Below are 15,691 nucleotides of genomic sequence, written 5' to 3'. Positions count from 1 at the left end.
GCAGAGATCAATGAATTAGAAACCAGGAGCACAGTAGAGCAGATCAACAGAACTAGAAGCTGGTTCTTTGAAAGAATAAATAAAATTGACAAACCACTGCCAAGACTTATCTAAAAGAATAGAGAAAGGACCCAAATTAATAATATTATGAATGAAAAGGGAGAGGTCACAACCAACACCAATGAAATTGGAAGGATTATTAGAAACTTTCATCAACAGCTTTATGCCAATAAATTAAGCAATCTGGAAGAGATGGAGGCCTTCCTGGAAACCTATAAACTACCAAGACTGAAACAGGAAGAAATTGATTTTTTAAACATAGCAATTAATTATGAAGAGATTAAAACAGTGATTAAAAACCTTCCAAAAAACAAAACACCAGCGCCTGATGGATTTCCCGGGGAATTCTACCAAACATTCAAAGAAGAAATAATACCTATTCTCCTAAAGATATTTCAAAAAATAGAAAAAGAAGGAAAGCTACCAAACTCATCCTATGAGGCCAATATTACCTTGATCCCCAAACCAGGCAAAGACCCCATCAAAAAGGAGAATTACAGACCGATTTCCCTAATGAATATGGATGCCAAAATTCTCAACAAGATCCTTGCTAATAGAATCCAACAGTACATTAAAAGGATTATCCATCATGACCAAGTGGGATTCATCCCTGGGATGCAAGGGTGTTCAACATTCGCAAATCGATCAGTGTGATAGATTTTATCAGCAAGAAAAAAGCCAAAAATCATATGATCGTCTCAATAGATGCAGAAAAATCATTTGACAAAATACAGCATCTTTTCCTGATTAAAACCCTTCAGAGTGTAGGGATAGAGGGTACATTCCTCAATCTCAAAAAAACTATCTATGAAAAGCCTACAGCAAATATCATTCTCAAAGGGAAAAACTGGAAGCCTTTCCCTTAAGATCAGGAACACGACAAGGATGCCCACTCTCGCCACTATTATTCAACATAGTACTAGAAGTCCTTGCAACAGCAATCAGGCAACAAAAGGGATAAAATGTCTCCAAATCGGCAAAGAAGAAGTCAAACTGTCTCTCTTCGCAGATGACATGATACTCTATATGGAAAACCCAAAAGAATCCACTCCTGAACTACTAGAAGTTATAGATCAATTCAGTAATGTGGCGGGATACACAATCAATGCTCAGAAATCGGTTGCATTTCTATACACGAAAAATGAGACTGAGGAAAGAGAAATTAGGAAATCCATCCCATTTACAATAGCACCAAAAATCATACGTTATCTTGGAATTAACTTAACCAGAGATGTAAAGAATCTATATTCTAGAAACTACAAATCACTCTTGAAAGACATTGAAGAAGACACAAAAAGATGGAAAAATATTCCATGCTCATGGATCAGAAGAATTAACATAGTTAAAATATCCATGCTACCCAGAGCAATCTACACTTTCAGTGCTATCCCGATCAAAATACCAATGACATTTTTCAAAGAACTGGTACAAACAGCCCTTAAATTTGTGTGGAACCAGAAAAGGCTCTGGATCGCCAAGGAACTATTGAAAAGGAAGAACAAAGCTGGGGGCATCACAATGCCGGATTTCGAGCTGTACTACAAAGCTGTGATCACAAAGACAGCATGGTACTGGCACAAAAACAGAAACAGAGACCAATGGAACAGAATAGAGAACCCAGAAATTGACCCTCGGCTCTTTGGGCAACTAATCGTTGATAAAGCAGGAAAAAACATCCAGTGGAATAAAGACAGGCTCTTCAATAAATGGTGCTGGGAAAATTGGACAGCTACATGCAAAAGAATGAAACTTGACCACTCTCTCACACCATACACAAAGATAAACTCCAAATGGATGAAAGACCTCGATGTGAGACAGGAATCCATCAAAATCCTAGAGGAGAACATAGGCAGCAACCTCTACAACATCGGCCAAAGCAACCTTTTTCATGACACATCTCCGAAGACAAGAGAAACAAAAGATAAAATAAACTTGTGGGACTTCATCAAGATAAAAAGCTTCTGCACAGCCAAGGAAACAGTCAAAAACACTAAGAGGCAGCCCACGGAATGGGAGAATATATTTGCAAATGATGCTGTAGATAAAAGACTGGTATCCAAGATCTACAAAGAACTTCTCAAACTCAATACACGAGAAACCAATAAATAAATCATAAAATGGGCAGAAGATATGAACAGACACTTTTCCAATGAGGACATACAAATGGCTAACAGACACATGAAAAATGTTCAAAATCACTAGCCATCAGGGAAATTCAAATCAAAACCACACTAAATACAACCTTACACCAGTTAGAATGGCAAAAATTGACAAGGCAAGAAACAACAATTGCTGGAGAGGATGTGGAGAAAGGGGATCCCTCCTACAGTGTTGGTGGGAATGCAAGTTGGTACAGCCACTCTGGAAAACAGTGTGGAGGTCCCTTAAAAAGTTAAAAATTGAGCTACCCTATGATCCAGCCATTGCACTACTGGGTATTTACCCCAAAGATACAGACGTAGTGAAGAGAAGGGCCATATGCACCCCAATGTTCATAGCAGCATTGTCCACAATAGCTAAATCATGGAAGGAGCCGAGATGCCCTTCAACAGATGACTGGATTAAGAAGTTGTGGTCCATATATACAATGGAATATTACTCAGCTATCAGAAAGAACGAGTTCTCAACATTCGCTGCAACATGGACGGCACTGGAGGAGATAATGCTAAGTGTAATAAGTCAAGCAGAGAAAGACAATTACCAATGATTTCTGTCATCTATGGAACATAAGAACTAGGAAGATAGGTAGGAGAAGAAAGGGATAAAGAAAGGAGGGGTAATCAGAAGGAGGAATGAAGCATGAGAGACTATGGACTCTGAGAAACAAACTTAGGGCTTCAGAGGGGAGGGGGTTGGGGGAATGGGATAGGCTGGCGATGGGTAGTAAGGAGGGCACATATTGCATGGTGCACTGGGTGTTATACGTAACTAATGAATCATCGAACTTTACATCAAAAACCAGGGAGGTACTATATGGTGACTAACATAATATAATAAAAAATATTATTATAAAAAATAAATAAAAAATTAATTAATTAATTAAAAAAGAATGCAGGTTTTTCACCTCCTTGGTTAAGTTTATTCTCCTAGGTATTTTATTCTTTTTGGTGTAATTGTAAATGGCATTGTTTTCTTAATTTTTCCTTCTGCTACTTCATTACTAGTATATAGAAATGTAACAGATTTCTGTATATTAATTTTGTATGCTGCAACTTTACTGAATTCATCTATTACTTCTAATAGGTTTTTGATGTACTCTAGGTTTTCTATGTCATGTCCTCTGCAAATTCTGACAGTTTTAGTTCTTCCTTGCCAATTTTGATGCCTTTTATTTCTTTTTCTTGTCTGATTATTGTAGCTAAGACTTCTAGTACTATGTTGAGTAAAAGTGGCAAGAATGGACATCCTTGTCTTGTTCCTGATCTTAGAGGAAGTGCTCTCAGTTTTTCACCATTGAATATGATTATCTATGAGTTTATCGTATATGGCCTTTATTATGTTGAGGTGTAGTGCCTCTAAACCCACTTTGTTGAGAGTTTTCATCATGAATGGCTGACAAATTTTATCAATTTTTTTCCATCTCTTTGAGATGATCATATAATTTCTATCTTTTATTTTGTTAATGAGATGTTATCACATTGATTGATTTGTTGTATTGAACCATATTTGCATCCCTGGAATAAATTCCACTTGATTGTTAGTAAATGATCCTTTTAATGTACTGTTGAATGCTGTTTGCTAATATTTTGTTGAGGATTTTTGCATCTATGTTCATCAGGGATGTTGGCCTATAGTTTTCTTTTTTTGTCATGTCTTTGTCTGGTTTAGGTATCAGGGTATTGCTGGCCTTGTAGAATGTGTTTGGCAGTTTTTTTTCTCTTACATTTTTTGGAATAGTTTGAGAAAAATAGATATTAATTCTTTTCTAAATGTATGGTAGAATTCACCTGTGAATCTCTCTGGTTCTGAACTTTTATTTCTTGGAAGTTTTTGGCTACTAATTCAATTTCATTACTAGTAATTAGTCTGTTCAGTTTTTCTATTTCATTTTGACTCAATTTTGGAAGATTGTATGTTTCTAGGAATTTATCCATTTCTTCTAAGTTGTCCATAGGCATATAATATTTTGTAGTAGTGTCTTATGATCCTTGGTTCTGTGGTGTTGGTTGTTACTTCTCCTCTCTCATTTTTTATTTTATTTATTGGGGTTCTCTCTTTTTCATAATGAGTCTGCCTAAAGTGTTATCAATTTTATCTTTTCGAAAAACCAGCTCTTGGGGGTGCCTGGGTGGCTCAGTCAGTTGATCGTCTGACTCTTGATTTCAGCTCAAGTCATGATCTCAGGGTTGTGAGATGGAGCCCCATGCCAGGCTCCACATTGGTGGGGAGTCTGCTTGGAATTCTCTCTCTCCATCTCCCCCTCCCCACTATGTGCTCTCTTTCTTTCTCTAGTAAATAAATAAACCTTAAAAAAAAAAAAAGCCACCTCTTGGTTTCATTGATCTTTTCTACTGTTTTATCAGTCTCTATTTTTTGCTCTGATCTTTATTATTTTCTTCCTTCTACTAACTTGAGGCTTTGTTTTGTTGTTGTTTTTGTTTGTTTGTTTGTTTTCCTTTTTCCAGGTTCTTCAGGGATAAGGTTAGATTGTTCGAGATTTTTCTTATTTCTTAAGGCCTGTATTGCTATAAATTTCCTTCTTAGAACTGCTTTTGCTGTATCTCAAAATTTTGGACTGTTGTGTTTTTATTTTCATTTGTCTCCATGTATTTTTTTATTTACTCTTTGATTTCTTCATTGACCCATTTGTTGTTTAGTAGGATGTTGTTTAGCCTTCACATGATAGTGGGTTTTTTTTTCAGGTTTTCTTGTAATTGACTTCTAGTTTCATACCCTTATGATTGGAAAAGATGTTTGATATTATTTCAATCTTCTTAAATTTATTGAGACTCGTTTTGTGGTATGACATGTGATCTATCCTGGGAAATGTTCCATGCACACTTGAAAAGAATGTGTATTCTGTTGTTTTCGGATGGAATGTTCTAAGTTCATACGGTCTAATGTGTTGTTCAAAAACAGTGTTTCCTTATTGATTTTCTGCCTGGATGAATCTATCCATTGATACAAGTAGGGTGTTACAGTCCCCTAATATTATTGTACTACAGTCAACTTCTCCCTTGTAACAGATATAAACATCTGTTAATATTTGTTTTATGGATTTAGGTGCTGCAATATTGGGTGCATGAATATTTACATTTACTATATCGTCTTGTTGGATTGATATCTTTATCATTATGTAATGCCCTTCTTTGTCTCTGTAACTGTCTTTGTTTTAAAGTCTATTTTGTCTGTTATAAGTATTGCTAACCCGACTTTATTTTCACTTCCTTTTGCATGGAATATCTTTTTCCATTCCTTTACTCTCAGTCTGCATGGGTGTTTAGGTCTGAAATGAGTGTCTTGAGACAATATGTAGATGGGTCTTGTTTTTGTTTCCATTCTATCACCCTATATCTTTTTGATTAGAACATTTAGACTGTTTACATTTAAGGTAATTATTGATAGGTATTTATTTATCACCACTTTGTTAATTGTTTTCTGTTGTTTTTGTATTTCTTCTCGGTTCCTTTCTTCTTTTTCTCTTTGCTTGTGATTAATGACTTACTTTATTATAGGTTTTTGGTTTGTGGTTACCATGAAATTTATATATAACATCCTAAGTATACAGCAGTGTATATTAAGTTAATGTTGCTCAAATTTGAACATATTTTTTAAAAACTTCATTTGTATTCCCCCTTCATGTTTTATATATATGTTTTCATACTTTACATCTTTTTATTTTTGAGTCCCTTTAATTTTTTAGATATAATTGATTTTACTATTTTTATCTTTTAACCTTTATACTAGTTTTATAAGTGTTTGCTCTACTGCCTTTACCATATGCTGCTTTACTCATGAAATTGTTTCCTTTCTTAATTTCTTGCTGCTAATTATGGTCTCGCCCATTAAAAGAAGTTCCTTTAATTTTTTTTGTAAGACTACTTTAGTAGTGATGAATTCTTTTAACTTTTATTTGGGAAACTCTTTATCTCTCCTTTAATTCTGAATGACACCTTATTGGGCAGAGTATTCTTATTGGACTTTTTTCTTTTAGTACTTTGAGTATGTTATGCCACTTTCTTCTGGCCTGCAGTCTCTGCTGAAAAATCTGCTGATAGCACTGTGGTGTTGCCCTTGTATATAATAAGTTTTGTTTTATTTTGTTTTTCTCTCTCTCTCTCTCTCACTGCTTTTAAGATTCTCTCTTTATCATTAACTTATGACATTTTAATTATAATGTGCCTTGGTGTGGGTCTCTAGGTTTCCTGGACCTGGATTTCTGTTTCCTTCCCCTGATTAGGGAAGTTTTTAGCCAGTATTTTTTCAAATAAGTTTCCTGCCCATTTCTGACTCTTCTCCTTCTGGGACCCCTATAATGGGAATGTTACCCCACTTGATATTATTCTATTTATCTGCATTTACCTCTCCTACTGGATTTGTTACCCCTATAAGAAGGAAAGTGTATTTTCTTTATCTATCTGCTGTCTTTCCCATATAACATCAGTATGGGTCCTAGAACAGTGTCTTGCTTCTATCATATCTATATGAATATTTAAATAACATTTTTGAATAAAGAATACAGAATAAACAGATTATGTAAGTGAAAATAATGTAAGATACAAGTGATGACATTTTTAGGTAAAGAGGCTTCCTGGAGGAGGTGACATTTTTCATTTCTTTTGTCTGTGAGGACCTTGACTTACCAGAAGTGAAGGTGAAAGGCAGTCTAGTTTGGGAGAATTGTATAATGGTCTGAAGTAAAATGTTCCTTGATCCTGATGAGAAATGACAATGCTGATAGATTTCCTACTACCATAGCACAGATGAGCAAGAAAGTTTAATTCTGAGAATTTCTGTTTTCCATCCCAGGGATTTTTCCTTGGGCCATTATCACTTCAGTGGATGAAGGTACTTGCTACTTGCTAAAAATAAGCTACTAATGTTTTCCTTAGAATTACAGCACACGTCAGAAGAGACTAATGACCCAATGCTGTACTGTTTTCTTTTCATTTCAGTTGGCCTCAAACAAATAAACCTGATAAATATTATCAGAGTCACATATGCTCATTAAGGGTTATAGTCAGTGGCTATGTTTGTTTTACTGTGTAATAGATGATGAAACCATGGTGATGAGTGGACAAGCTGGGATGGTTTTCGTACTTTCCCATCTTAACACTGGAGACTTGCTCATTGTTTTTTTCACTGCCTGGTATTAGAAATAGAACAGCTTACTAAAGCACTTATTCATTTTGACATGTCTTAAAGCAGTGCACATTCACATCTTCTGATTTAGTTCAGTGGTACGTGGTAGATGTTCGAAAGTTGGTCTTAAATATAGCATTGAATGTTAAGCAAGCACTTTTAGTGGCTAAACAACTAGTGGGAAAGCTTTCATATAAGAAACAGTATTCTTTAATAACTTATTAACTCACTGTAATTGAAGATTTTGTTGGTAATTATTTTATGGATGAGAGAACAAAATTTGACTCATGCTATATAAAACTTATAAAACGTCAAGGTACACTGTGCTGACCCACTGCCTTTCTTTCTTTTTTTTTTTGTTTAAGGTTTCAGGCCAGTAAAAGAAAATAAGCACTGTAATTATTTCCTAATGAAAATACTACACATTTTCATATCAGATCTTCATGGCTTTCGTATTTTTGAAGACACTATGAAAAAATAATGAGTCTACCCTCACTTCTGTAAATTCCTATCAAAACAGTAAAATTGTACCTGTAATTTGACTATCTGTAAGGGCTCATTTCCCCTTCTTGCTCTAATCCATCCTGCTGTCAACAGTGATCTTTCTAAAATATAATCTGATCACATTACCTTCCCATGTAAAACCTTCAGTTGTCCCCTATTAACATAATCCAGACACCTTCACCTGATATATATGACTGTTCACACCATGGCCTATTTTAGCTCCTTTTTAAATTTTCCTTTCACTCAGCTGTTACTCCCCTCTTATGTAACTCACAATCACCCAGACTTCCTATGCCCTGACACTTGAAGGCTTTTGTCTTTCAGTCTTCAAATACCCTCCCCCTTATCTTCTGGGTAAAATTGTTTTCATTATGACTCCACTCAAATACAACTTCTTCTGAGATTTTTTTTTCCAACTTACCCCCTAATATCTAGTAATTCCCTTCTCTGTGCTCCCACAGTACATTCTCCAGGCATTCATAACATGACATTTCCATCACCCTGAATTTTCATTATTTGTTTTAATGTCTACTTCCTCTTGTGCTGAGAATGTTGTCTTTTTTTGCAAGTAAAATCTCAACACTAATACAATCTTTACCCCAAGCAGGTGCTCCGTAAATGTCCATTTATAACATATTTGAATAAATGAATCACAAACTGCTCCCCATGAAGAAGGAATACACCCAGAGCTCATGCCTTTTAATGCCCTCTTGCTAGTTGTAGTTTCAGACAGGAGTTCCAGACTGAAGCCAGTGATATGGTTCTGCAAAAGTGTCCAAGTAGCTTTCAGTTTCTAGTTAAAACCACATATACCCAAGAGAATATCAGGAGTGATTGCTTGAACAACCACCCCTCACTTTGTCCCCATAAAGATGGTGAACATAAACCCTTTCTTCTTTGAAAGTTTCTTTGAGTCTCTGCTGAGATGTGTTCATTTAGAAGAACAAAGGGTGATTAGCATGTTACCAGCCAGACAGCAGGAATTGTATGTTTGACAGCCACTTCCACAGGGATACAGGCCTGCATTTAGTTTCCAAACAGATTTCAGGGACCTGACTTGGCGGGGGAAGAACAGTCTTTCAGGGAAAGCTGCACAAGACCAAAGAAAACAGCCTAACACCTGATAGCAATAATGGGTCCACCAACATCTTCCAAATCTGCTCTGTAGTTATATACTTAAAGCCATTTTAAAATAGTAGCCATCAGAGTATAGTTCTAGAAACACAGATTGACACAGATGGAAGAAGCCTTAGAGGTTATTTTATTAATACCCTTTCTTATGCAGATGTGGATGTAAGGCCTAAAAAACAAGCCCTATTTGTATAACCTATTTGGGATACAGGGAAAATATTCAAGTGCAGATAATGCACAGAGGTGGTGTTGTGATAGAGTGGACAGGCCATCAGTTCTGGATCAGGTAAGTCCTGGTTTATCGCTTAATCACCTCTATGTCCATAGGGAAATTACTTAACCTCTTCAACTGTTAAAAAAAAAAATAGACTACAATCTTTTTTAGAGGGTTGTGGTAAGGATCAAAGATTCTACATAAGGAACATCTAGCCCCGTGCCTGAAAAAATAGAAGTCCTCAAAAACTGATGGGTATTATTATTGCAGTGGGAATCATGTTTGAGGTAGACTTCTGTCATTTGAAGCTACAACATCCAAATGTTCTTAGTATTTGGGAAGAACCGTGGGAAGAGTAAGGCTCACCTTCCACCGTAGCAACTGTCCGCAGGGGAGTGAACACCTGGTCAGCCAGCCAGAATTTCCTGCCTGGGGCTCTGAATGTGAAAGTCACAGGCTGCACGGGCACCACACCCAACCAGGCTCCTGCTCTGCCTGCATTCTGCCGAGGACTAGGTTCACAGCCTACCTTAGTTCCTGCATGTGCTCCAAGCCTGGCATTTTGGGGAGCTTTCCCACAGATTCCTTATTTGTTTAGGTTAAATAAACTTGATTTCTACTATTTCTGACTAGTAAGACACTCATTATATAATTCTAATAGAAAAATCCTTTCCAATCTACTCACAGTCCATTGTTACCACACTTTGCACTATATCACTTCCTCAGTAAGAACCACAGCTTAATTTCCTGTGTTCGTGGTGAAAGAGTAGTCTATAAAAATCGGAAATTGTGGATGAACCACAAAGTTTACTTTAATTCACAAGGTTAAGCAAATATATACACAAACCTAGCCTTGAGAGGCATCTCTGTCTACTGTGAGTTTAGGGACTTGACCTAAATGGCAGCAAAGGAGTGTCAGAGAGTAGAAGCCCAGAAAATCCAGGCTCATCAAGTTAATGCCATTTACAAAAGAAATGATCATCTAGGGCAGGCATGACTTTGTGTTCAGTAACCAGTGATTTTTTTTTATGTTTTTAAGTTGGACGGAAATATATGACAGATGTGTTGGCTCTAAAATGAATAAAAACAGCTCCTTGAATCAACAAGGGGGTAAGGGAAGGGAAGGTACTACAATACAGAATTAAATCAGAAGGGAGTAGGCAGGACAGTCTGTTATGGTTGAGGGTGGCAAGGGGATGATGTGCTCAGCTGCAGTAAGCAAGGTGGGGGTGAGGAAGCATTGGACTACAAGCAACAACCGAAGCAGAAACCTGCCCTGACCCCCGCCCTAAAGGAATACAATATACAACTAGAGGAATATAAGAGGGATAAAATGCTAACAGAAACTCAAGTGGCTCCATAACATTAAAGCACATTCACATAAATTTAATTTAAAAAAAAAGAGGAAGTAGTAAGTCAGTAGCTTGTGCAGAGTTCCATCATGGTGGTAGTTCTCAACATTTTGTGTACATTATCGGTGGCTCTTGTTAAAAAATACAGATCCTTGGACCTCTTGCCCGAAAGGTGCTGCTCTAATGCTTTTTGTGTGGAGCCAGAGATGTGTATTTTTAACTGGCTTGAAGGTGCTTCTAATGCAGGTAGCATTCCTCAGTATATTGCAAAGGAGTCAAGTAAGGTTTTTTAGTTTCAATAGGTATAGTACCAGGTTGTGTTGTCCTAGAACAATAGGCTTGAGACTAGACATTAGGCATTATAGTATTATGAATGATCAGGAGTGAATTGAACTCATCTATGAAAATTCCAACTTCCTAGGTAGACTTGTTACCTGGTGATGTATACAACCCAGTGATAAGAATAACCATCATGTATTGAGCCCTCACTGTAGGCCAGATACTGCCAAGTGCTTTATATGCATTAAACAGTTTGCTCTTTAAAGAAATTCTATGAGGTTGATTTTATTACCATCCCCATTTTACAGATAAGAAACTGATCAACAGAAAGGATGAGAATCTTGGGTATCACATACTTGTGATGGTTATTTTTGTGTCAACTTGACTAGGCCATGAGGCATCCAGACATTTGGTGAAAGGTTATTCCGGGTATGCTGGATGAGATGAACCTTTACGTTGGTAGACTGAGTAAAGAAGATTACCTTCTTGAATGTGGGTGGGCCTCATCCAATCAATTGACCTGAATATAAACAAAGGCTGGTAAGAGGGAACTTTTCCTGCCTGACTGCTTGAGCTAAGACATCGACTTCCCTGGCCTGGGACTGGAACCTGCACACTCGGCTTGCCTGGTTCTCAGGCCATTGGAGTCAGATTTGACCTTCCACCATCAATCCTCATCTCCTGGGTCACCAGCTTGCTGAGGGCAGATCTTGGGACTTCAGCCTCCAGAACTGTGAGAAAATTAAATTGCTGTTGTTTAAGCCACTATGGCATTCTGTTACGGTAACCTAAGTAGACTAAGCAAGATAGATTTTGGTACTGAGAAGTGGGTGCTGTTGTGATAAATACCTGAATATGTGGAGGTGGTTTTGGAACTGAATGCTGGTAGAGGCTGGAAGAGTTTTGAGGTACACGCTAGACATGTGGACATTAAGGGCAGTTCTGGTGAGGTCACAGACAGAAATGAGGAACATGTTATTAGAAACTGGAAGAAAGGTGATCCTTATTATAAAGTGGCAAAGAACTTGACCAAACTGTTTGTGTTTTAGTGTTTTGTGGAAGGTAGAGGAAAGTGATGAAATTACAAATGATGAAATTGATTATTTAGCTGAGATTTCTAAGCAAAGTGTTGGAGTGGTTTGGTTCCTTCTGACCTCTCAAAGTAAAAAGAAAGGAGAGAGTAAACTGAAGAAACAATTCTAAGCACCAAGGAACCAGAACTTGAAAGTTTGGAAAATTCTCAGTCATACTGAAAAAAAATGAGAAAGCCTGTTTTGAAGAGAACACTAAGGGTGTAGCTGAACAGCCATTTGATAGGAGATCCTGAATTCTACTTAAACAGAATGGGACCACAGAGCTATTCAGCAGCACTGTCTTTCAAGCAACAGGAAGGAGTACTCCGAAGGCAACTCAGAGATTATCACAACTGCCACTCCCACCAGGCCCAGGGGACAAGGCTATGCCCAGGGGGCATGGCTGCCTCAACCTCAAAGGTCAGGACTGCCACCCTTGCAGAGAGCTGCACAGGCAGGGCCACCTGGCTGAGCCCTGGATGCTGTGCTGCCACCCCAGTGGGCCTGGAGGGCAAAGCATCAAATCAAAGAGGATTATTCTCAAGGTTTAAGATTTAATGGAATTGGCCTTGATAGATTTTAACTTGCTTGGGGCCCATCACCCCTTCCTTTTTTTCTAATTCCTCCCTTTTGGAATAGGAATGTCAATTTTCTGCCTGTCCCAGCATTGTATTTTGGTAGCACATAACTTGTCTGGTTTCACCGTTTCGCTCTGAGAAGAATTTTGCTTCAAGATGAATCATACCTAGAGCCTCACTCATATCTGATGCAGATGATATTTAGATGAGACCTTGGACTTTAGACTTTGAGTTGATGCTGGAACAAGTTAAAACTTTTGGGGATGTTGGGGTGGAGTGAATAGTTTGCATATGATAAAAACATTATTTTGAGGGTCCAGTAGAGGAATCCTGTGGACTAAATGTGTCCCTCCAAATTTTGTGTGTTAACCCTGAACCCCAATGTTATGGTATTTAGAGATGGGGACTTTGGAAGAGAATTACGGTTAGATGAGGTCATGAGGGTGAGGACTTGATGATGAGAGTAGTATACTTATCAGAAGAGGCATCTGACTATACTTTTTGGGGCACTCATGCTTGCGGGGTGCTCTCTCTCTCTCTCTCGCATGCTTTCTCTCTTCCATGTGAGGACACACTGAGAAACAGTCAGCTAAGCCAGAAAGAAAGACCTCACCAGAACCCAACCATGCTGGCACCCTGATTGCACACTTCCAGCCTCCAGAACTATGAGAAATAAGTTTCTGTTGTTTACCATATATTGCCATCCAGTCTATGGTATTTTGATATGTCGGCCCAAGCAGACTGACACATAACTAGGAAATGGTAGTGTTGGGATTTGAACCCATAAGTCTAATTTGAGGACTTTTCCTGTGACTATACTACACTTTCAGTAAAACTTTTGTCTCTAAAAGATCTCTAGACAGCTAGCTTTATCCTGAAAGTATGTTTCAGTCTTTCACATTCCCCTTACACCAATGGAATAGATAAAAATGTGACTTGACTGAAGGTTCCAGGTGCTTGGATTTATTCTTCCTTCTTAAAATGTCTTTGAATGGAGGGACAGAAATTTCTCCATTCCTCCCTTCATGAAGCTGTGTAGACAGGCCACCAAGGGAAGGAGCAACTGAATCTCTCATTTCTACATGACTTGACCATATCATCAACACCTGTGTTGAAATGAAGTTATACCAGATGTAGCCTTGCCCCTGAGGGGACTGCACAGCCGCGGCATCTCCAGGAGGGCCCATCGATGACACACACTCCAAGCAGCTCATCAGGCCACTGTGTGCTGACCTCCTGTGGTCTGGTAAGAACGGAGCACTTGGAAAAAGCACAAACACATACTTAGTACCGACATAAAGGTAAATGCAATAGCATTTCTGGTCTTTAGCTTAACACATACAATGTATCAAGTTCACAGGTAGTTTGAGATCAGATTTGAATCTTGGTGAAGAGTTAACTGATTGGTTATAGAGTAGAGTGACACGAATCACACTTTTTTCACATATGTGGGAAAAAGCTCCCAAGGACATTTGCATATGGATGTCTTGGAGCTTGATAATGGGAAATGCTAATGATGGATAGTTGGAAGAAAGGCAGGCAGGGACAAGCCCCCCTCCATCCTCCCCCAAGAAAAAAAACAGCCTTAAAAGGATTTTACACCACACTAGAAGGAGCCCTTCACCCTTTCCACATGATAGATGACAAAACCTGGTTGGATGACAAGCGCATAGAGGGTTAATCAGATTAAAACCGTCCACCAACAAGCCCATAAAAACCCCTAGACTTAGATAACTCCAGTGGCAACCCTCTCAGGTCCCCTCCCTCTTAGGCAGCTTTGTACTATCACTCAATAAGCTTTGCTCCCCACCACTCTTTGGTCTGTCTCTTCATTCTTTGAAGTGATGTGACCAAGAACATGTGGGCACCAAAGGGAAAAAAAATCCTGTAACACTAAGAGGGGAAACCCAAGTTAAGAAGGTCCCCTTGTAGATGCAGGATTTAGTATTTCGTGGAGACATAGGCAAAGGGCCATGATGAAAAAGGCATGGGAACAAGAGACCCTAAATGTGTGGGGTCCACCACCCCTACACTTATCTCCAGTCAGGGAGGTTCATCATTCAGCTAGCTACACAAGGCAGATAACACAACATACCACAACTACAGCTATCAGCCATGCAATCTTCATGTCATCATGAAGCCATGACATCATTGTCCTGCTTAAAGCCTTTCAATCCCTCCCACTACATGAAGAAAATGTTGAAAAGCCTTGACCTGACCTGCAATGATCTGTCTTGTGCACATTCCAATAACCTAATCTCGTGCCTTCTCTCCTTTTCTAGCTTCATTCCCTCACACCAGTCTCCCCTTGGTTCCTGGAGTGTGTCTGTCTTTTTTTGCCCTGTAGCCTTGACGTATGAAGGGTTTCTTTCAGATTAGACCGCTCATCCTCTTGACCTTGGCTTAGTCTTATCCTTTTTGGTATTATTACTTCTCCAACCCAAGTCTCACCCCCTGGTTTGACGTTACTTTTGCTGTCATAACTTCCTTAGCACTCATACATTATGAAATTATTTTGTCTGTCGTCCACCTAGACTACAAGGCCCGTGAGCACTGGGACCATGTCTGTGCTCCACCCCCTTATATGTGCCTGGAATTTGGGAGGTATTTTATAAGTATTTGTTGAATGAATTAATGAGTTTAAAGTCTCTGTGACGAGAGCTGAGCTGTCCCTGTCCATGCCAAGATGTTGCAATTGCCTGATGCAGAAGTCAAAGGAGCCTGGAGAACTACCACTGCCTGACTTGCCCTGCGGCCAACTTCTTTGTGACACTTCAGCAAAGAGAAAGATGAAAGGTGTTGCCACCAACCAGGCCCACAGCATGTATCTGTGTGAAGGTAGAGGGGTACACCTGGAGGCTGAGTACGAGCCTACACTTCACATGTACCCTGCCTCAACTGTCAGTCTGCAGAGGCATGCTTTCTAGTTGGTGTGCCAAGAGCAGGGAGCCTTTGGTAATTCACACAAAGGTGCAGTAGGGGCTATCCAGGACCCTGTCAATAACTCAGGAGAGTGCAGACCTCCAAGCCAGTGATGACCAGAAAAAACTTGAGTCTCAGGCCCAGGATGGCTGAAGTTTACAGATCAAGTAGCCAACCCATTGGACCTCTGAGGTAGCCTTTGGATCATAGAAGGACATTAGCCAGATCCAACACTAAAGCCTCCCTCAAGAGCAGGAGTGGGTGGCACTCAGACAA

The 15,691-nt window shown here is 38.8% G+C and overlaps 1 protein-coding gene across 2 annotated transcripts in view; it reads right to left on the bottom strand.

The window, feature by feature from the left end:
* Positions 1-9,351: 9,351 nt before the first annotated feature.
* Positions 9,352-15,691, bottom strand: part of LOC148110435 (uncharacterized) — an 81,584-nt gene continuing 75,244 nt past the window's right edge. For both annotated transcript variants that reach the window (XM_087861204.1, XM_087861205.1), the window contains one exon: positions 9,352-13,753. In XM_087861204.1, coding sequence (XP_087717330.1) covers positions 13,381-13,753 — 373 coding nt within the window. In that variant the 3' untranslated portion in view covers positions 9,352-13,380. The remainder of the gene's footprint in view (positions 13,754-15,691) is intronic.

This window comes from Ursus americanus, chromosome 3, assembly GCF_024610735.1.
Source record: "Ursus americanus isolate L20-20 chromosome 3, mUrsAme1.1.p, whole genome shotgun sequence".
In the NCBI taxonomy this organism is placed as follows: domain Eukaryota; kingdom Metazoa; phylum Chordata; class Mammalia; order Carnivora; family Ursidae; genus Ursus; species Ursus americanus.
This window is presented reverse-complemented; position numbering and strand designations above follow the sequence as displayed.